The following is a 22350-nucleotide window of genomic DNA, read 5'->3' as shown; positions in this document are numbered from 1 at the left end:
TTACCAGTCTGTCACCATTATGACAACCTATAGCCCCACTATTACCATTATGCCACCATTATGACAAGCTATAGCCCCACTATTACCATTCTGTCACCATTATGACAAGCTATAGCCCCACTATTACCATTATGCCACCATTATGACAAGCTATAGCCCCACTATTACCAGTCTGTCACCACTATGACAAGCTATAGCCCCACTATTACCAGTATGTCACCACTATGACAAGCTATAGCCCCACTATTACCAGTCTGTCACCATTATGACAAGCTATAGCCCCACTATTACCAGTCTGTCACCACTATGACAAGCTATAGCCCCACTATTACCAGTCTGCCACCATTATGACAAGCTATAGCCCCACTATTACCAGTCTGCCACCATTATGACAAGCTATAGCCCCACTATTACCAGTCTGTCACCACTATGACAAGCTATAGCCCCACTATTACCATTATGCCACCATTATGACAATCTATAGCCCCACTATTACCAGTCTGTCACCATTATGACAAGCTATAGCCCCACTATTACCATTATGCCACCATTATGACAAGCTATAGCCCCACTATTACCAGTCTGTCACCATTATGACAAGCTAAGCCCCACTATTACCATTATGCCACCACTATGACAAGCTATAGCCCCACTATTACCAGTCTGTCACCATTATGACAAGCTATATCCTCACTATTACCAGTTTATCACCACTATGACAAGCTATAGCACCACTATTACCAGTTTATCACCACTATGACAAGCTATAGCACCACTATTACCAGTCTGTCACCATTATGACAAGCTATACCCCCACTATTACCAGTCTGCCACCATTATGACAAGCTATAGCCCCACTATTACCAGTCTGTCACCAATATGACAAGCTATAGCCCCACTATTACCAGTATGTCACCACTATGACAAGCTATAGCCCCACTATTACCAGTCTGTCACCATTATGACAAGCTATAGCCCCACTATTACCAGACTGTCACCACTATGACAAGCTATAGCCCCACTATTACCAGACTGTCACCACTATGACAAGCTATAGCCCCACTATTACCAGTCTGTCACCACTATGACAAGCTATAGCCCCACTATTACCAGTCTGTCACCATTATGACAAGCTATAGCCCCACTATTACCAGTCTGCCACCATTATGACAAGCTATAGCCCCACTATTACCAGTCTGTCACCATTATGACAAGCTATGCCCAACTATTACCATTATGTCACCATTATGACAAGCTATAGCCCCACTATTACCAGTCTGTCACCATTATGACAACCTATAGCCCCACTATTACCATTATGCCACCATTATGACAAGCTATAGCCCCACTATTACCATTCTGTCACCATTATGACAAGCTATAGCCCCACTATTACCATTATGCCACCATTATGACAAGCTATAGCCCCACTATTACCAGTCTGTCACCACTATGACAAGCTATAGCCCCACTATTACCATTATGCCACCATTATGACAAGCTATAGCCCCACTATTACCAGTCTGTCACCAGTATGACAAGCTATAGCCCCACTATTACCAGTCTGCCACCATTATGACAAGCAAGCCCCACTATTACCATTATGCCACCTTTATGACAAGCTATAGCCCCACTATTACCAGTATGTCACCACTATGACAAGCTATAGCCCCACTATTACCAGTCTGTCACCATTATGACAAGCTATAGCCCAACTATTACCATTATGCCACCATTATGACAAGCTATATCCCCACTATTACCAGTTTATCACCACTATGACAAGCTATAGCACCACTATTAACAGTCTGTCACCACTATGACAAGTTATAGCACCACTATTACCAGTTTATCACCACTATGACAAGCTATAGCACCACTATTACCAGTCTGTCACCATTATGACAAGCTATAGCCCCACTATTACCAGTCTGTCACCATTATGACAAGCTATAGCCCCACTATTACCAGTCTGTCACCACTATGACAAGCTATAGCCCCACTATTACCAGTCTGTCACCATTATGACAAGCTATAGCCCCACTATTACCAGTCTGTCACCATTATGACAAGCTATAGCCCCACTATTACCAGTCTGTCACCATTATGACAAGCTATAGCCCCACTATTACCAGTCTGTCACCACTATGACAAGCTATAGCCCCACTATTACCAGTCTGTCACCATTATGACAAGCTATAGCCCCACTATTACCAGTCTGTCACCACTATGACAAGCTATAGCCCCACTATTACCATTATGTCACCATTATGACAAGCTATAGCCCCACTATTACCAGTCTGTCACCATTATGACAACCTATAGCACCACTATTACCAGTCTGTCACCACTATGACAAGCTATAGCCCCACTATTACCAGTTTCTATGTCAACACTATGACAAGCTATAGCCCCACTATTACCAGTCTGTCTCCACTATGACAAGCTATAGCCCCACTATTACCAGACTGTCACCACTATGACAAGCTATAGCCCCACTATTACCAGTCTGTCACCATTATGACAAGCTATAGCCCCACTATTACCAGTCTGTCTCCACTATGACAAGCTATAGCCCCACTATTACCAGTCTGTCACCATTATGACAAGCTATAGCCCCACTATTACCAGTCTGTCACCATTATGACAAGCTATAGCCCCACTATTACCAGTCTGTCACCATTATGACAAGCTATAGTACCAGTCTGTCACCATTATGACAAGCTATAGCCCCACTATTACCAGTCTGTCACCACTATGACAAGCTATAGCCCCACTATTACCATTATGTCACCATTATGACAAGCTATAGCCCCACTATTACCAGTCTGTCACCATTATGACAAGCTATAGCCCCACTATTACCATTATGCCACCATCATGACAAGCTATAGCCCCACTATTACCAGTCTGTCACCACTATGACAAGCTATAGCCCCACTATTACCAGTCTGTCACCACTATGACAAGCTATAGCCCCACTATTACCAGTATGTCACCACTATGACAAGCTATAGCCCCACTATTACCAGTCTGTCACCATTATGACAAGCTATAGCCCCACTATTACCAGTCTGTCACCATTATGACAAGCTATATCCTCACTATTACCAGTTTATCACCACTATGACAAGCTATAGCACCACTATTACCAGTCTGTCACCACTATGACAAGCTATAGCACCACTATTACCAGTTTATCACCACTATGACAAGCTATAGCACCACTATTACCAGTCTGTCACCATTATGACAAGCTATACCCCCACTATTACCAGTCTGTCACCATTATGACAAGCTATAGCCCCACTATTACCAGTCTGCCACCATTATGACAAGTTATAGCCCCACTATTACCAGTCTGTCACCATTATGACAAGCTATAGCCCCACTATTGCCAGTCTGTCACCATTATGACAAGCTATAGCCCAACTATTACCATTATGTCACCATTATGACAAGCTATAGCCCCACTATTACCAGTCTGTCACCATTATGACAACCTATAGCCCCACTATTACCATTATGCCACCATTATGACAAGCTATAGCCCCACTATTACCATTCTGTCACCATTATGACAAGCTATAGCCCCACTATTACCATTATGCCACCATTATGACAAGCTATAGCCCCACTATTACCAGTCTGTCACCACTATGACAAGCTATAGCCCCACTATTACCATTATGCCACCATTATGACAAGCTATAGCCCCACTATTACCAGTCTGTCACCAGTATGACAAGCTATAGCCCCACTATTACCAGTCTGCCACCATTATGACAAGCTATAGCCCCACTATTACCATTATGCCACCTTTATGACAAGCTATAGCCCCACTATTACCAGTATGTCACCACTATGACAAGCTATAGCCCCACTATTACCAGTCTGTCACCATTATGACAAGCTATAGCCCAACTATTACCATTATGCCACCATTATGACAAGCTATATCCCCACTATTACCAGTTTATCACCACTATGACAAGCTATAGCACCACTATTAACAGTCTGTCACCACTATGACAAGTTATAGCACCACTATTACCAGTTTATCACCACTATGACAAGCTATAGCACCACTATTACCAGTCTGTCACCATTATGACAAGCTATACCCCCACTATTACCAGTCTGTCACCATTATGACAAGCTATAGCCCCACTATTACCAGTCTGTCACCACTATGACAAGCTATAGCCCCACTATTACCAGTCTGTCACCATTATGACAAGCTATAGCCCCACTATTACCAGTCTGTCACCATTATGACAAGCTATAGCCCCACTATTACCAGTCTGTCACCATTATGACAAGCTATAGCCCCACTATTACCAGTCTGTCACCACTATGACAAGCTATAGCCCCACTATTACCAGTCTGTCACCATTATGACAAGCTATAGCCCCACTATTACCAGTCTGTCACCACTATGACAAGCTATAGCCCCACTATTACCATTATGTCACCATTATGACAAGCTATAGCCCCACTATTACCAGTCTGTCACCATTATGACAACCTATAGCACCACTATTACCAGTCTGTCACCACTATGACAAGCTATAGCCCCACTATTACCAGTTTCTGTCAACACTATGACAAGCTATAGCCCCACTATTACCAGTCTGTCTCCACTATGACAAGCTATAGCCCCACTATTACCAGACTGTCACCACTATGACAAGCTATAGCCCCACTATTACCAGTCTGTCACCACTATGACAAGCTATAGCCCCACTATTACCAGTCTGTCTCCACTATGACAAGCTATAGCCCCACTATTACCAGTCTGTCACCATTATGACAAGCTATAGCCCCACTATTACCAGTCTGTCACCATTATGACAAGCTATAGCCCCACTATTACCAGTCTGTCACCATTATGACAAGCTATAGCCCCACTATTACCAGTCTGTCACCATTATGACAAGCTATAGCCCCACTATTACCAGTCTGTCACCACTATGACAAGCTATAGCCCCACTATTACCATTATGTCACCATTATGACAAGCTATAGCCCCACTATTACCAGTCTGTCACCATTATGACAAGCTATAGCCCCACTATTACCATTATGCCACCATCATGACAAGCTATAGCCCCACTATTACCAGTCTGTCACCACTATGACAAGCTATAGCCCCACTATTACCAGTCTGTCACCACTATGACAAGCTATAGCCCCACTATTACCAGTATGTCACCACTATGACAAGCTATAGCCCCACTATTACCAGTCTGTCACCATTATGACAAGCTATAGCCCCACTATTACCAGTCTGTCACCATTATGACAAGCTATATCCTCACTATTACCAGTTTATCACCACTATGACAAGCTATAGCACCACTATTACCAGTCTGTCACCACTATGACAAGCTATAGCACCACTATTACCAGTTTATCACCACTATGACAAGCTATAGCACCACTATTACCAGTCTGTCACCATTATGACAAGCTATACCCCCACTATTACCAGTCTGTCACCATTATGACAAGCTATAGCCCCACTATTACCAGTCTGCCACCATTATGACAAGTTATAGCCCCACTATTACCAGTCTGTCACCATTATGACAAGCTATAGCCCCACTATTACCAGTCTGTCACCACTATGACAAGCTATAGCCCCACTATTACCATTATGTCACCATTATGACAAGCTATAGCCCCACTATTACCAGTCTGTCACCATTATGACAACCTATAGCACCACTATTACCAGTCTGTCACCACTATGACAAGCTATAGCCCCACTATTACCAGTTTCTATGTCAACACTATGACAAGCTATAGCCCCACTATTACCAGTCTGTCTCCACTATGACAAGCTATAGCCCCACTATTACCAGACTGTCACCACTATGACAATCTATAGCCCCACTATTACCATTATGTCACCATTATGACAAGCTATAGCCCCACTATTACCAGTCTGTCACCATTATGACAATCTATAGCCCCACTATTACCATTATGCCACCATTATGACAAGCTATAGCCCCACTATTACCAGTCTGTCACCATTATGACAAGCTATAGCCCCACTATTACCATTATGCCACCATTATGACAAGCTATAGCCCCACTATTACCAGTCTGTCACCACTATGACAAGCTATAGCCCCACTATTACCAGTCTGTCACCACTATGACAAGCTATAGCCCCACTATTACCAGTATGTCACCACTATGACAAGCTATAGCCCCACTATTACCAGTCTGTCACCATTATGACAAGCTATAGCCCCACTATTACCAGTCTGTCACCATTATGACAAGCTATATCCTCACTATTACCAGTTTATCACCACTATGACAAGCTATAGCACCACTATTACCAGTATGTCACCACTATGACAAGCTATAGCACCACTATTACCAGTTTATCACCACTATGACAAGCTATAGCACCACTATTACCAGTCTGTCACCATTATGACAAGCTATAGCCCCACTATTACCAGTCTGTCACCATTATGACAAGCTATAGCCCCACTATTACCAGTCTGCCACCATTATGACAAGCTATAGCCCCACTATTACCAGTCTGTCACCACTATGACAAGCTATAGCCCCACTATTACCAGTATGTCACCACTATGACAAGCTATAGCCCCACTATTACCAGTCTGTCACCATTATGACAAGCTATAGCCCCACTATTACCAGACTGTCACCACTATGACAAGCTATAGCCCCACTATTACCAGACTGTCACCACTATGACAAGCTATAGCCCCACTATTACCAGTCTGTCACCACTATGACAAGCTATAGCCCCACTATTACCAGTCTGTCACCATTATGACAAGCTATAGCCCCACTATTACCAGTCTGCCACCATTATGACAAGCTATAGCCCCACTATTGCCAGTCTGTCACCATTATGACAAGCTATAGCCCAACTATTACCATTATGTCACCATTATGACAAGCTATAGCCCCACTATTACCAGTCTGTCACCATTATGACAACCTATAGCCCCACTATTACCATTGCCACCATTATGACAAGCTATAGCCCCACTTTTACCATTCTGTCACCATTATGACAAGCTATAGTCCCACTATTACCATTATGCCACCATTTGACAAGCTATAGCCCCACTATTACCAGTCTGTCACCACTATGACAAGCTATAGCCCCACTATTACCATTATGCCACCATTATGACAAGCTATAGCCCCACTATTACCAGTCTGTCACCAGTATGACAAGCTATAGCCCCACTATTACCAGTCTGCCACCATTATGACAAGCTATAGCCCAACTATTACCATTATGTCACCATTATGACAAGCTATAGCCCCACTATTACCAGTCTGTCACCATTATGACAACCTATAGCCCCACTATTACCATTATGCCACCATTATGACAAGCTATAGCCCCACTTTTACCATTCTGTCACCATTATGACAAGCTATAGTCCCACTATTACCATTATGCCACCATTATGACAAGCTATAGCCCCACTATTACCAGTCTGTCACCACTATGACAAGCTATAGCCCCACTATTACCATTATGCCACCATTATGACAAGCTATAGCCCCACTATTACCAGTCTGTCACCAGTATGACAAGCTATAGCCCCACTATTACCAGTCTGCCACCATTATGACAAGCTATAGCCCCACTATTACCATTATGCCACCACTATGACAAGCTATAGCCCCACTATTACCAGTCTGTCACCATTATGACAAGCTATAGCCCCACTATTACCAGTCTGTCACCATTATGACAAGCTATATCCTCACTATTACCAGTTTATCACCACTATGACAAGCTATAGCACCACTATTACCAGTCTGTCACCACTATGACAAGCTATAGCACCACTATTACCAGTTTATCACCACTATGACAAGCTATAGCACCACTATTACCAGTCTGTCACCATTATGACAAGCTATACCCCCACTATTACCAGTCTGTCACCATTATGACAAGCTATAGCCCCACTATTACCAGTCTGCCACCATTATGACAAGCTATAGCCCCACTATTACCAGTCTGTCACCACTATGACAAGCTATAGCCCCACTATTACCAGTATGTCACCACTATGACAAGCTATAGCCCCACTATTACCAGTCTGTCACCATTATGACAAGCTATAGCCCCACTATTACCAGTCTGTCACCACTATGACAAGCTATAGCCCCACTATTACCAGTCTGCCACCATTATGACAAGCTATAGCCCCACTATTACCAGTCTGCCACCATTATGACAAGCTATAGCCCCACTATTACCAGTCTGTCACCACTATGACAAGCTATAGCCCCACTATTACCATTATGCCACCATTATGACAATCTATAGCCCCACTATTACCAGTCTGTCACGATTATGACAAGCTATAGCCCCACTATTACCATTATGCCACCATTATGACAAGCTATAGCCCCACTATTACCAGTCTGTCACCATTATGACAAGCTATAGCCCCACTATTACCATTATGCCACCACTATGACAAGCTATAGCCCCACTATTACCAGTCTGTCACCATTATGACAAGCTATATCCTCACTATTACCAGTTTATCACCACTATGACAAGCTATAGCACCACTATTACCAGTTTATCACCACTATGACAAGCTATAGCACCACTATTACCAGTCTGTCACCATTATGACAAGCTATACCCCCACTATTACCAGTCTGCCACCATTATGACAAGCTATAGCCCCACTATTACCAGTCTGTCACCAATATGACAAGCTATAGCCCCACTATTACCAGTATGTCACCACTATGACAAGCTATAGCCCCACTATTACCAGTCTGTCACCATTATGACAAGCTATAGTCTATTACCAGACTGTCACCACTATGACAAGCTATAGCCCCACTATTACCAGACTGTCACCACTATGACAAGCTATAGCCCCACTATTACCAGTCTGTCACCACTATGACAAGCTATAGCCCCACTATTACCAGTCTGTCACCATTATGACAAGCTATAGCCCCACTATTACCAGTCTGCCACCATTATGACAAGCTATAGCCCCACTATTGCCAGTCTGTCACCATTATGACAAGCTATAGCCCAACTATTACCATTATGTCACCATTATGACAAGCTATAGCCCCACTATTACCAGTCTGTCACCATTATGACAACCTATAGCCCCACTATTACCATTATGCCACCATTATGACAAGCTATAGCCCCACTTTTACCATTCTGTCACCATTATGACAAGCTATAGCCCCACTATTACCATTATGCCACCATTATGACAAGCTATAGCCCCACTATTACCAGTCTGTCACCACTATGACAAGCTATAGCCCCACTATTACCATTATGCCACCATTATGACAAGCTATAGCCCCACTATTACCAGTCTGTCACCAGTATGACAAGCTATAGCCCCACTATTACCAGTCTGCCACCATTATGACAAGCTATAGCCCCACTATTACCATTATGCCACCTTTATGACAAGCTATAGCCCCACTATTACCAGTATGTCACCACTATGACAAGCTATAGCCCCACTATTACCAGTCTGTCACCATTATGACAAGCTATAGCCCAACTATTACCATTATGCCACCATTATGACAAGCTATATCCCCACTATTACCAGTTTATCACCACTATGACAAGCTATAGCACCACTATTAACAGTCTGTCACCACTATGACAAGTTATAGCACCACTATTACCAGTTTATCACCACTATGACAAGCTATAGCACCACTATTACCAGTCTGTCACCATTATGACAAGCTATACCCCACTATTACCAGTCTGTCACCATTATGACAAGCTATAGCCCCACTATTACCAGTCTGTCACCACTATGACAAGCTATAGCCCCACTATTACCAGTCTGTCACCATTATGACAAGCTATAGCCCCACTATTACCAGTCTGTCACCATTATGACAAGCTATAGCCCCACTATTACCAGTCTGTCACCATTATGACAAGCTATAGCCCCACTATTACCAGTCTGTCACCACTATGACAAGCTATAGCCCCACTATTACCAGTTTCTATGTCAACACTATGACAAGCTATAGCCCCACTATTACCAGTCTGTCTCACTATGACAAGCTATAGCCCCACTATTACCAGACTGTCACCACTATGACAAGCTATAGCCCCACTATTACCATTATGTCACCATTATGACAAGCTATAGCCCCACTATTACCAGTCTGTCACCATTATGACAATCTATAGCCCCACTATTACCATTATGCCACCATTATGACAAGCTATAGCCCCACTATTACCAGTCTGTCACCATTATGACAAGCTATAGCCCCACTATTACCATTATGCCACCATGACAGCTATGCCCCACTATTACCAGTCTGTCACCACTATGACAAGCTATAGCCCCACTATTACCAGTCTGTCACCACTATGACAAGCTATAGCCCCACTATTACCAGTATGTCACCACTATGACAAGCTATAGCCCCACTATTACCAGTCTGTCACCATTATGACAAGCTATAGCCCCACTATTACCAGTCTGTCACCATTATGACAAGCTATATCCTCACTATTACCAGTTTATCACCACTATGACAAGCTATAGCACCACTATTACCAGTATGTCACCACTATGACAAGCTATAGCACCACTATTACCAGTTTATCACCACTATGACAAGCTATAGCACCACTATTACCAGTCTGTCACCATTATGACAAGCTATACCCCCACTATTACCAGTCTGTCACCATTATGACAAGCTATAGCCCCACTATTACCAGTCTGCCACCATTATGACAAGCTATAGCCCCACTATTACCAGTCTGTCACCACTATGACAAGCTATAGCCCCACTATTACCAGTATGTCACCACTATGACAAGCTATAGCCCCACTATTACCAGTCTGTCACCATTATGACAAGCTATAGCCCCACTATTACCAGACTGTCACCACTATGACAAGCTATAGCCCCACTATTACCAGACTGTCACCACTATGACAAGCTATAGCCCCACTATTACCAGTCTGTCACCACTATGACAAGCTATAGCCCCACTATTACCAGTCTGTCACCATTATGACAAGCTATAGCCCCACTATTACCAGTCTGCCACCATTATGACAAGCTATAGCCCCACTATTGCCAGTCTGTCACCATTATGACAAGCTATAGCCCAACTATTACCATTATGTCACCATTATGACAAGCTATAGCCCCACTATTACCAGTCTGTCACCATTATGACAACCTATAGCCCCACTATTACCATTATGCCACCATTATGACAAGCTATAGCCCCACTTTTACCATTCTGTCACCATTATGACAAGCTATAGTCCCACTATTACCATTATGCCACCATTATGACAAGCTATAGCCCCACTATTACCAGTCTGTCACCACTATGACAAGCTATAGCCCCACTATTACCATTATGCCACCATTATGACAAGCTATAGCCCCACTATTACCAGTCTGTCACCAGTATGACAAGCTATAGCCCCACTATTACCAGTCTGCCACCATTATGACAAGCTATAGCCCCACTATTACCATTATGCCACCTTTATGACAAGCTATAGCCCCACTATTACCAGACACTATGACAAGCTATAGCCCCACTATTACCAGTCTGTCACCATTATGACAGCTATAGCCCAACTATTACCATTATGCCACCATTATGACAAGCTATATCCCCACTATTACCAGTTTATCACCACTATGACAAGCTATAGCACCACTATTAACAGTCTGTCACCACTATGACAAGTTATAGCACCACTATTACCAGTTTATCACCACTATGACAAGCTATAGCACCACTATTACCAGTCTGTCACCATTATGACAAGCTAGCCCCACTATTACCAGTCTGTCACCATTATGACAAGCTATAGCCCCACTATTACCAGTCTGTCACCACTATGACAAGCTATAGCCCCACTATTACCAGTCTGTCACCATTATGACAAGCTATAGCCCCACTATTACCAGTCTGTCACCATTATGACAAGCTATAGCCCCACTATTACCAGTCTGTCACCATTATGACAAGCTATAGCCCCACTATTACCAGTCTGTCACCACTATGACAAGCTATAGCCCCACTATTACCAGTCTGTCACCATTATGACAAGCTATAGCCCCACTATTACCAGTCTGTCACCACTATGATAAGCTATAGCCCCACTATTACCATTATGTCACAATTATGACAAGCTATAGCCCCACTATTACCAGTCTGTCACCATTATGACAAGCTATAGCCCAACTATTACCATTATGCCACCATTATGACAAGCTATTTCCCCACTATTACCAGTTTATCACCACTATGACAAGCTATAGCACCACTATTAACAGTCTGTCACCACTATGACAAGTTATAGCACCACTATTACCAGTTTATCACCACTATGACAAGCTATAGCACCACTATTACCAGCCTGTCACCATTATGACAAGCTATAGCCCAACTATTACCATTATGTCACCATTATGACAAGCTATAGCCCCACTATTACCAGTCTGTCACCATTATGACAACCTATAGCCCCACTATTACCATTATGCCACCATTATGTCTATAGCCCCACTTTTACCATTCTGTCACCATTATGACAAGCTATAGCCCCACTATTACCATTATGCCACCATTATGACAAGCTATAGCCCCACTATTACCAGTCTGTCACCACTATGACAAGCTATAGCCCCACTATTACCATTATGCCACCATTATGACAAGCTATAGCCCCACTATTACCAGTCTGTCACCACTATGACAAGCTATAGCCCCACTATTACCAGTCTGCCACCATTATGACCTATAGCCCCACTATTACCATTATGCCACCTTTATGACAAGCTATAGCCCCACTATTACCAGTATGTCACCACTATGACAAGCTATAGCCCCACTATTACCAGTCTGTCACCATTATGACAAGCTATAGCCCCACTATTACCATTCTGTCACCATTATGACAAGCTATATCCCCACTATTACCAGTTTATCACCACTATGACAAGCTATAGCACCACTATTAACAGTCCACCTAGTTATACCAGTTTATCACCACTATGACAAGCTATAGCACCACTATTACCAGTCTGTCACCATTATGACAAGCTATACCCCACTATTACCAGTCTGTCACCATTATGACAAGCTATAGCCCCACTATTACCAGTCTGTCACCATTATGACAAGCTATAGCCCCACTATTACCAGTCTGTCACCATTATGACAAGCTATAGCCCCACTATTACCAGTCTGTCACCATTATGACAAGCTATAGCCCCACTATTACCAGTCTGTCACCATTATGACAAGCTATAGCCCCACTATTACCAGTCTGTCACCACTATGACAAGCTATAGCCCCACTATTACCAGTCTGTCACCATTATGTCACCAGTCTGTCACCACTATGACAACAAGCCCCACTATTACCAGACTGTCACCACTATGACAAGCTATAGCCCCACTATTACCAGTCTGTCACCATTATGACAACCTATAGCACCACTATTACCAGTCTGTCACCACTATGACAAGCTATAGCCCCACTATTACCAGTTTCTATGTCAACACTATGACAAGCTATAGCCCCACTATTACCAGTCTGTCTCCACTATGACAAGCTATAGCCCCACTATTACCAGACTGTCACCACTATGACAAGCTATAGCCCCACTATTACCAGTCTGTCACCACTATGACAAGCTATAGCCCCACTATTACCAGTCTGTCTCCACTATGACAAGCTATAGCCCCACTATTACCAGTCTGTCACCATTATGACAAGCTATAGCCCCACTATTACCAGTCTGTCACCATTATGACAAGCTATAGCCCCACTATTACCAGTCTGTCACCATTATGACAAGCTATAGCCCCACTATTACCAGTCTGTCACCATTATGACAAGCTATAGCCCCACTATTACCAGTCTGTCACCACTATGACAAGCTATAGCCCCACTATTACCATTATGTCACCATTATGACAAGCTATAGCCCCACTATTACCAGTCTGTCACCATTATGACAAGCTATAGCCCCACTATTACCATTATGCCACCATCATGACAAGCTATAGCCCCACTATTACCAGTCTGTCACCACTATGACAAGCTATAGCCCCACTATTACCAGTCTGTCACCACTATGACAAGCTATAGCCCCACTATTACCAGTATGTCACCACTATGACAAGCTATAGCCCCACTATTACCAGTCTGTCACCATTATGACAAGCTATAGCCCCACTATTACCAGTCTGTCACCATTATGACAAGCTATATCCTCACTATTACCAGTTTATCACCACTATGACAAGCTATAGCACCACTATTACCAGTCTGTCACCACTATGACAAGCTATAGCACCACTATTACCAGTTTATCACCACTATGACAAGCTATAGCACCACTATTACCAGTCTGTCACCATTATGACAAGCTATACCCCCACTATTACCAGTCTGTCACCATTATGACAAGCTATAGCCCCACTATTACCAGTCTGCCACCATTATGACAAGCTATAGCCCCACTATTACCAGTCTGTCACCATTATGACAAGCTATAGCCCCACTATTACCAGTCTGTCACCACTATGACAAGCTATAGCCCCACTATTACCATTATGTCACCATTATGACAAGCTATAGCCCCACTATTACCAGTCTGTCACCATTATGACAACCTATAGCACCACTATTACCAGTCTGTCACCACTATGACAAGCTATAGCCCCACTATTACCAGTTTCTATGTCAACACTATGACAAGCTATAGCCCCACTATTACCAGTCTGTCTCCACTATGACAAGCTATAGCCCCACTATTACCAGACTGTCACCACTATGACAAGCTATAGCCCCACTATTACCATTATGTCACCATTATGACAAGCTATAGCCCCACTATTACCAGTCTGTCACCATTATGACAATCTATAGCCCCACTATTACCATTATGCCACCATTATGACAAGCTATAGCCCCACTATTACCAGTCTGTCACCATTATGACAAGCTATAGCCCCACTATTACCATTATGCCACCATTATGACAAGCTATAGCCCCACTATTACCAGTCTGTCACCACTATGACAAGCTATAGCCCCACTATTACCAGTCTGTCACCACTATGACAAGCTATAGCCCCACTATTACCAGTATGTCACCACTATGACAAGCTATAGCCCCACTATTACCAGTCTGTCACCATTATGACAAGCTATAGCCCCACTATTACCAGTCTGTCACCATTATGACAAGCTATATCCTCACTATTACCAGTTTATCACCACTATGACAAGCTATAGCACCACTATTACCAGTATGTCACCACTATGACAAGCTATAGCACCACTATTACCAGTTTATCACCACTATGACAAGCTATAGCACCACTATTACCAGTCTGTCACCATTATGACAAGCTATACCCCCACTATTACCAGTCTGTCACCATTATGACAAGCTATAGCCCCACTATTACCAGTCTGCCACCATTATGACAAGCTATAGCCCCACTATTACCAGTCTGTCACCACTATGACAAGCTATAGCCCCACTATTACCAGTCTGTCACCACTATGACAAGCTATAGCCCCACTATTACCAGTCTGTCACCATTATGACAAGCTATAGCCCCACTATTACCAGACTGTCACCACTATGACAAGCTATAGCCCCACTATTACCAGACTGTCACCACTATGACAAGCTATAGCCCCACTATTACCAGTCTGTCACCACTATGACAAGCTATAGCCCCACTATTCAGTCTGTCACCATTATGACAAGCTATAGCCCCACTATTACCAGTCTGCCACCATTATGACAAGCTATAGCCCCACTATTGCCAGTCTGTCACCATTATGACAAGCTATAGCCCAACTATTACCATTATGTCACCATTATGACAAGCTATAGCCCCACTATTACCAGTCTGTCACCATTATGACAACCTATAGCCCCACTATTACCATTATGCCACCATTATGACAAGCTATAGCCCCACTTTTACCATTCTGTCACCATTATGACAAGCTATAGTCCCACTATTACCATTATGCCACCATTATGACAAGCTATAGCCCCACTATTACCAGTCTGTCACCACTATGACAAGCTATAGCCCCACTATTACCATTATGCCACCATTATGACAAGCTATAGCCCCACTATTACCAGTCTGTCACCAGTATGACAAGCTATAGCCCCACTATTACCAGTCTGCCACCATTATGACAAGCTATAGCCCCACTATTACCATTATGCCACCTTTATGACAAGCTATAGCCCCACTATTACCAGTATGTCACCACTATGACAAGCTATAGCCCCACTATTACCAGTCTGTCACCATTATGACAAGCTATAGCCCAACTATTACCATTCTGTCACCATTATGACAAGCTATAGTCCCACTATTACCATTATGCCACCTTTATGACAAGCTATAGCCCCACTATTACCAGTTTATCACCACTATGACAAGCTATAGCACCACTATTAACAGTCTGTCACCACTATGACAAGTTATAGCACCACTATTACCAGTTTATCACCACTATGACAAGCTATAGCACCACTATTACCAGTCTGTCACCATTATGACAAGCTATACCCCCACTATTACCAGTCTGTCACCATTATGACAAGCTATAGCCCCACTATTACCAGTCTGTCACCACTATGACAAGCTATAGCCCCACTATTACCAGTCTGTCACCATTATGACAAGCTATAGCCCCACTATTACCAGTCTGTCACCATTATGACAAGCTATAGCCCCACTATTACCAGTCTGTCACCATTATGACAAGCTATAGCCCCACTATTACCAGTCTGTCACCACTATGACAAGCTATAGCCCCACTATTACCAGTCTGTCACCATTATGACAAGCTATAGCCCCACTATTACCAGTCTGTCACCACTATGATAAGCTATAGCCCCACTATTACCATTATGTCACAATTATGACAAGCTATAGCCCCACTATTACCAGTCTGTCACCATTATGACAAGCTATAGCCCAACTATTACCATTATGCCACCATTATGACAAGCTATTTCCCCACTATTACCAGTTTATCACCACTATGACAAGCTATAGCACCACTATTAACAGTCTGTCACCACTATGACAAGTTATAGCACCACTATTACCAGTTTATCACCACTATGACAAGCTATAGCACCACTATTACCAGCCTGTCACCATTATGACAAGCTATACCCCCACTATTACCAGTCTGTCACCATTATGACAAGCTATAGCCCCACTATTACCAGTCTGTCACCACTATGACAAGCTATAGCCCCACTATTACCAGTCTGTCACCATTATGACAAGCTATAGCCCCACTATTACCAGTCTGTCACCATTATGACAAGCTATAGCCCCACTATTACCAGTCTGTCACCATTATGACAAGCTATAGCCCCACTATTACCAGTCTGTCACCACTATGACAAGCTATAGCCCCACTATTACCAGTCTGTCACCATTATGACAAGCTATAGCCCCACTATTACCAGTCTGTCACCACTATGATAAGCTATAGCCCCACTATTACCATTATGTCACCATTATGACAAGCTATAGCCCCACTATTACCAGTCTGTCACCATTATGACAACCTATAGCACCACTATTACCAGTCTGTCACCACTATGACAAGCTATAGCCCCACTATTACCAGTTTCTATGTCAACACTATGACAAGCTATAGCCCCACTATTACCAGTCTGTCTCCACTATGACAAGCTATAGCCCCACTATTACCAGACTGTCACCACTATGACAAGCTATAGCCCCACTATTACCAGTCTGTCACCACTATGACAAGCTATAGCCCCACTATTACCAGTCTGTCTCCACTATGACAAGCTATAGCCCCACTATTACCAGTCTGTCACCATTATGACAAGCTATAGCCCCACTATTACCAGTCTGTCACCATTATGACAAGCTATAGCCCCACTATTACCAGTCTGTCACCATTATGACAAGCTATAGCCCCACTATTACCAGTCTGTCACCATTATGACAAGCTATAGCCCCACTATTACCAGTCTGTCACCACTATGACAAGCTATAGCCCCACTATTACCATTATGTCACCATTATGACAAGCTATAGCCCCACTATTACCAGTCTGTCACCACTGTGACAAGCTATAGCCCCACTATTACCAGTCTGTCACCACTATGACAAGCTATAGCCCCACTATTACCAGTCTGTCACCATTATGACAAGCTATAGCCCCACTATTACCAGTCTGCCACCATTATGACAAGCTATAGCCCCACTATTACCAGTCTGCCACCATTATGACAAGCTATAGCCCCACTATTACCATTATGCCACCTTTATGACAAGCTATAGCCCCACTATTACCAGTCTGTCACCACTATGACAAGCTATAGCCCCACTATTACCAGTCTGTCACCACTATGACAAGCTATAGCCCCACTATTACCAGTCTGTCACCATTATGACAAGCTATAGCCCCACTATTACCAGTCTGTCACCACTATGACAAGCTATAGCCCCACTATTACCATTATGTCACCATTATGACAAGCTATAGCCCCACTATTACCAGTCTGTCACCATTATGACAAGCTATAGCACCACTATTACCAGTCTGTCACCACTATGACAAGCTATAGCCCCACTATTACCAGTTTCTATGTCAACACTATGACAAGCTATAGCCCCACTATTACCAGTCTGTCACCATTATGACAATCTATAGCCCCACTATTACCATTATGCCACCATTATGACAAGCTATAGCCCCACTATTACCAGTCTGTCACCATTATGACAAGCTATAGCCCCACTATTACCAGTCTGTCACCACTATGACAAGCTATAGCCCCACTATTACCAGTCTGTCACCATTATGACAAGCTATAGCCCCACTATTACCAGTCTGTCACCACTATGACAAGCTATAGCCCCACTATTACCATTATGTCACCATTATGACAAGCTATAGCCCCACTATTACCAGTCTGCCACCATTATGACAAGCTATAGCACCACTATTACCAGTCTGTCACCACTATGACAAGCTATAGCCCCACTATTACCAGTTTCTATGTCAACACTATGACAAGCTATAGCCCCACTATTACCAGTCTGTCTCCACTATGACAAGCTATAGCCCCACTATTACCAGACTGTCACCACTATGACAAGCTATAGCCCCACTATTACCAGTCTGTCACCACTATGACAAGCTATAGCCCCACTATTACCAGTCTGTCTCCACTATGACAAGTTATAGCCCCACTATTACCAGTCTGTCACCATTATGACAAGCTATAGCCCCACTATTACCATTATGTCACCATTATGACAAGCTATAGCCCCACTATTACCATTCTGTCACCACTATGACAATTTATAGCCCCACTATTACCATTATGTCACCATTATGACAAGCTATAGCCCCACTATTACCAGTCTGTCACCATTATGACAATCTATAGCCCCACTATTACCATTATGCCACCATTATGACAAGCTATAGCCCCACTATTACCAGTCTGTCACCAGTATGACAAGCTATAGCCCCACTATTACCAGTCTGTCACCACAATGACAAGCTATAGCCCCACTATTACCAGTGCATTTGTGTAAGTTGAATCGTTATAACACATCCGTGATATTGTGTTATGTTATTATTTCACGAAAATATCAGCGTTGAGAATCCCAAACAAGGTATTTTATTACACATCGAAGTCATTTAGGGGTTTAAAGTTTAAAGTGCATTACATCGAGAGAATAGAAGGGTTGTGGGATGAACAAAGAGCAAATCGTGTTAATGAATAAACAACGTTAAGAAATGAAATCAAAACGTAAACTACTCACATTCAAATAATCACATAATACTTCCATAAAGACAACTATCACAGGATACAGATTCATTGCACTTTGCCTCTAAATATATATATATATATATATATATATATATATATAAATGCTTAATAAAAGTTATGGTATAAATCAAATGTATTTGATGTGGTGTTTTATAATTTTATATAAATTATACATTGAGTCTGAATTGACACGCCCCCAATATGTTGTCGTTAATTATACAGACCAGTGACGTCTTACAGACCAATAAACAATGCTGATCTAGGATCAGGTCTGTCCATGTCCAGTCATTAAAAGTCATAAAGCATCTAGTTGCAGAGACCTGATCTAGGATCAGGTCTGTCCATGTTCATAATAATATTATGTATTTTTGATCTAAAATGCGAAACTGATCCTAGATCATTACTCAGACAAGATTTGCAAAATGATTTCCCAAAATACCCATCATTTCCAGAGATCCCGTTTGGAAGATTGATGGAATCAGGAATAAAACAGGTAATCCAGGAATCATCGAACCGGGATTACTGGAGAACCTTGGAATTATGGGGAAAGTCACTGGAAATGTGCTACCCTAACTCAGACACTTCCTCTTTCGTAGTTAGGCAGCTGTAGTCTTCAGGTTGGTTTGTAGTCTTGGGGGTGGTAGTAGTCTTCGGGGTAATAGTAGTCTTGGGGGTGGTAGTAGTCTTTGGGGTGGTAGTAGTCTTGGGGGCGGTAGTAGTCTTTGGGGTGGTAGTAGTATTGGGGGTGGTAGTAGTCTTTGGGGTGGTAGTAGTCTTGGGGTGGTAGTAGTCTTGGGGCGGTAGTAGTCTTCGGGTGGTAGTAGTCTTGGGGGTGGTAGTAGTCTTGGGGCGGTAGTAGTCTTCGGGGTAATAGTAGTCTTGGGGGTGGTAGTAGTCTTGGGGGTGGTAGTAGTCCTTCAGGGGGTTAGTAGTCTTGGGGGCGGTAGTAGTCTTCAGGGTAATAGTAGTCTTGGGGGTGGTAGTAGTCTTGGGGTCAGTAGTAGTCTTCGGGGTAATAGTAGTCTTGGGGGTGGTAGTAGTCTTGGGGGTGGTAGTAGTCTTCAGGGGGTTAGTAGTCTTGGGGTGGTAGTAGTCTTGGGGTTGGTAGTAGTCTTGGGGGTGGTAGTAGTCTTGGGGGCGGTAGTAGTCTTCGGGGTGGTAGTAGTCTTGGGGGTGGTAGTAGTCTTGGGGGTGGTAGTAGTCTTGGGGGTGGTAGTAGTCTTGGGGGCGGTAGTAGTCTTCGGGTGGTAGTAGTCTTGGGGTGGTAGTAGTCTTGGGGGCGGTAGTAGTCTTCGGGGTAATAGTAGTCTTGGGGGTGGTAGTAGTCTTGGGGGTGGTAGTAGTCTTTGGGGTGGTAGTAGTCTTGGGGGTGGTAGTAGTCTTGGGGGCGGTGGTAGTCTTCAGTGCGGTAGTAGTCTTCGGGGTGGTAGTAGTCTTGGTGGTGGTGGTAGTCTTGGGGGTGGTAGTAGTCTTGGGGGTGGTAGTAGTCTTGGGGGCGGTAGTAGTCTTGGGGGTGGTAGATGTATTTGGGTGGTAGTAGTCTTGGGGGTGGTAGATGTATTTGGGTGGTAGTAGTCTTGTGGGCAGTAGTAGTCTTGTGGGCAGTAGTAGTCTTGGGGGTGGTAGTAGTCTTGTGGGCGGTAGTAGTCTTGTGGGCGGTAGTAGTCTTGGGGGCGGTAGTAGTCTTGGGGGTGGTAGATGTATTTGGGTGGTAGTAGTCTTGGGGTGGTAGATGTATTTGGGTGGTAGTAGTCTTGGGGGTGGTAGATGTATTTGGGGGCGGTAGTAGTCTTGGGGGTGGTAGTAGTCTTGGGGGCGGTAGTAGTCTTGGGGGTGGTAGTAGTCTTGGGGGCGGTAGTAGTCTTGGGGGTGGTAGTAGTCTTGGGGGTGGTAGTAGTCTTGGGGGTGGTAGTAGTCTTGGGGGCGGTAGTAGTCTTGGGGGTGGTAGTAGTCTTGGGGGTGGTAGTAGTCTTGGGGGCGGTAGTAGTCTTGGGGGTGGTAGTAGTCTTCGGGGTGGTAGTAGTCTTCGAGGTGGTAGTAGTCTTCGGGGGTTTAGTAGTCTTGGGGGCGGTAGTAGTCTTTGGGGCGGTAGTAGTCTTGGGGGTGGTAGTAGTCTTGGGGGCGGTAGTAGTCTTGGGGGCGGTAGGAGTCTTCGGGGTGGTAGTAGTCTTCGAGGTGGTAGTAGTCTTTGGGGCGGTAGTAGTCTTGGGGGTGGTAGTAGTCTTCGGGGTAATAGTAGTCTTGGGGGTGGTAGTAGTCTTGGGGGCGGTAGTAGTCTTCGGGGCGGTAGACATCTTGGGGGTGATAGTAGTCTTTGGGGCGATAGTAGTCTTCGGGGTGGTGGTAGTCCTGTGGGTAGAAGTAGCCTTGCTTTCCAGACTGACGGGGCTCCATGACGGACTGTGGGAAGGGACTAGGGTGGTAGTAG

At 43.8% G+C, this 22350-nt stretch overlaps 2 protein-coding genes across 2 annotated transcripts in view; both read right to left on the bottom strand.

Annotated features, from left to right (window-relative positions):
• Positions 1 to 22350, bottom strand: part of LOC135561317 (uncharacterized) — a 755535-nt gene that overhangs the window by 658058 nt on the left and 75127 nt on the right. The window lies entirely within an intron of this gene.
• Positions 20487 to 22316, bottom strand: LOC135561303 (uncharacterized). Its single transcript, XM_065002745.1, has 2 exons — positions 21992 to 22316; positions 20487 to 21946 (listed from the first exon to the last, which is right to left on the bottom strand). The coding sequence occupies exons 1-2, from the start codon at positions 22314 to 22316 to the stop codon at positions 20487 to 20489; spliced, it is 1785 nt and encodes a 594-aa protein (XP_064858817.1).

This window comes from Oncorhynchus nerka, linkage group LG17, assembly GCF_034236695.1.
Source record: "Oncorhynchus nerka isolate Pitt River linkage group LG17, Oner_Uvic_2.0, whole genome shotgun sequence".
NCBI classification, from domain to species: domain Eukaryota; kingdom Metazoa; phylum Chordata; class Actinopteri; order Salmoniformes; family Salmonidae; genus Oncorhynchus; species Oncorhynchus nerka.
The sequence above is the reverse complement of the archived record's forward strand: the minus strand, read 5'-3'. Positions and strand labels throughout refer to the sequence as shown.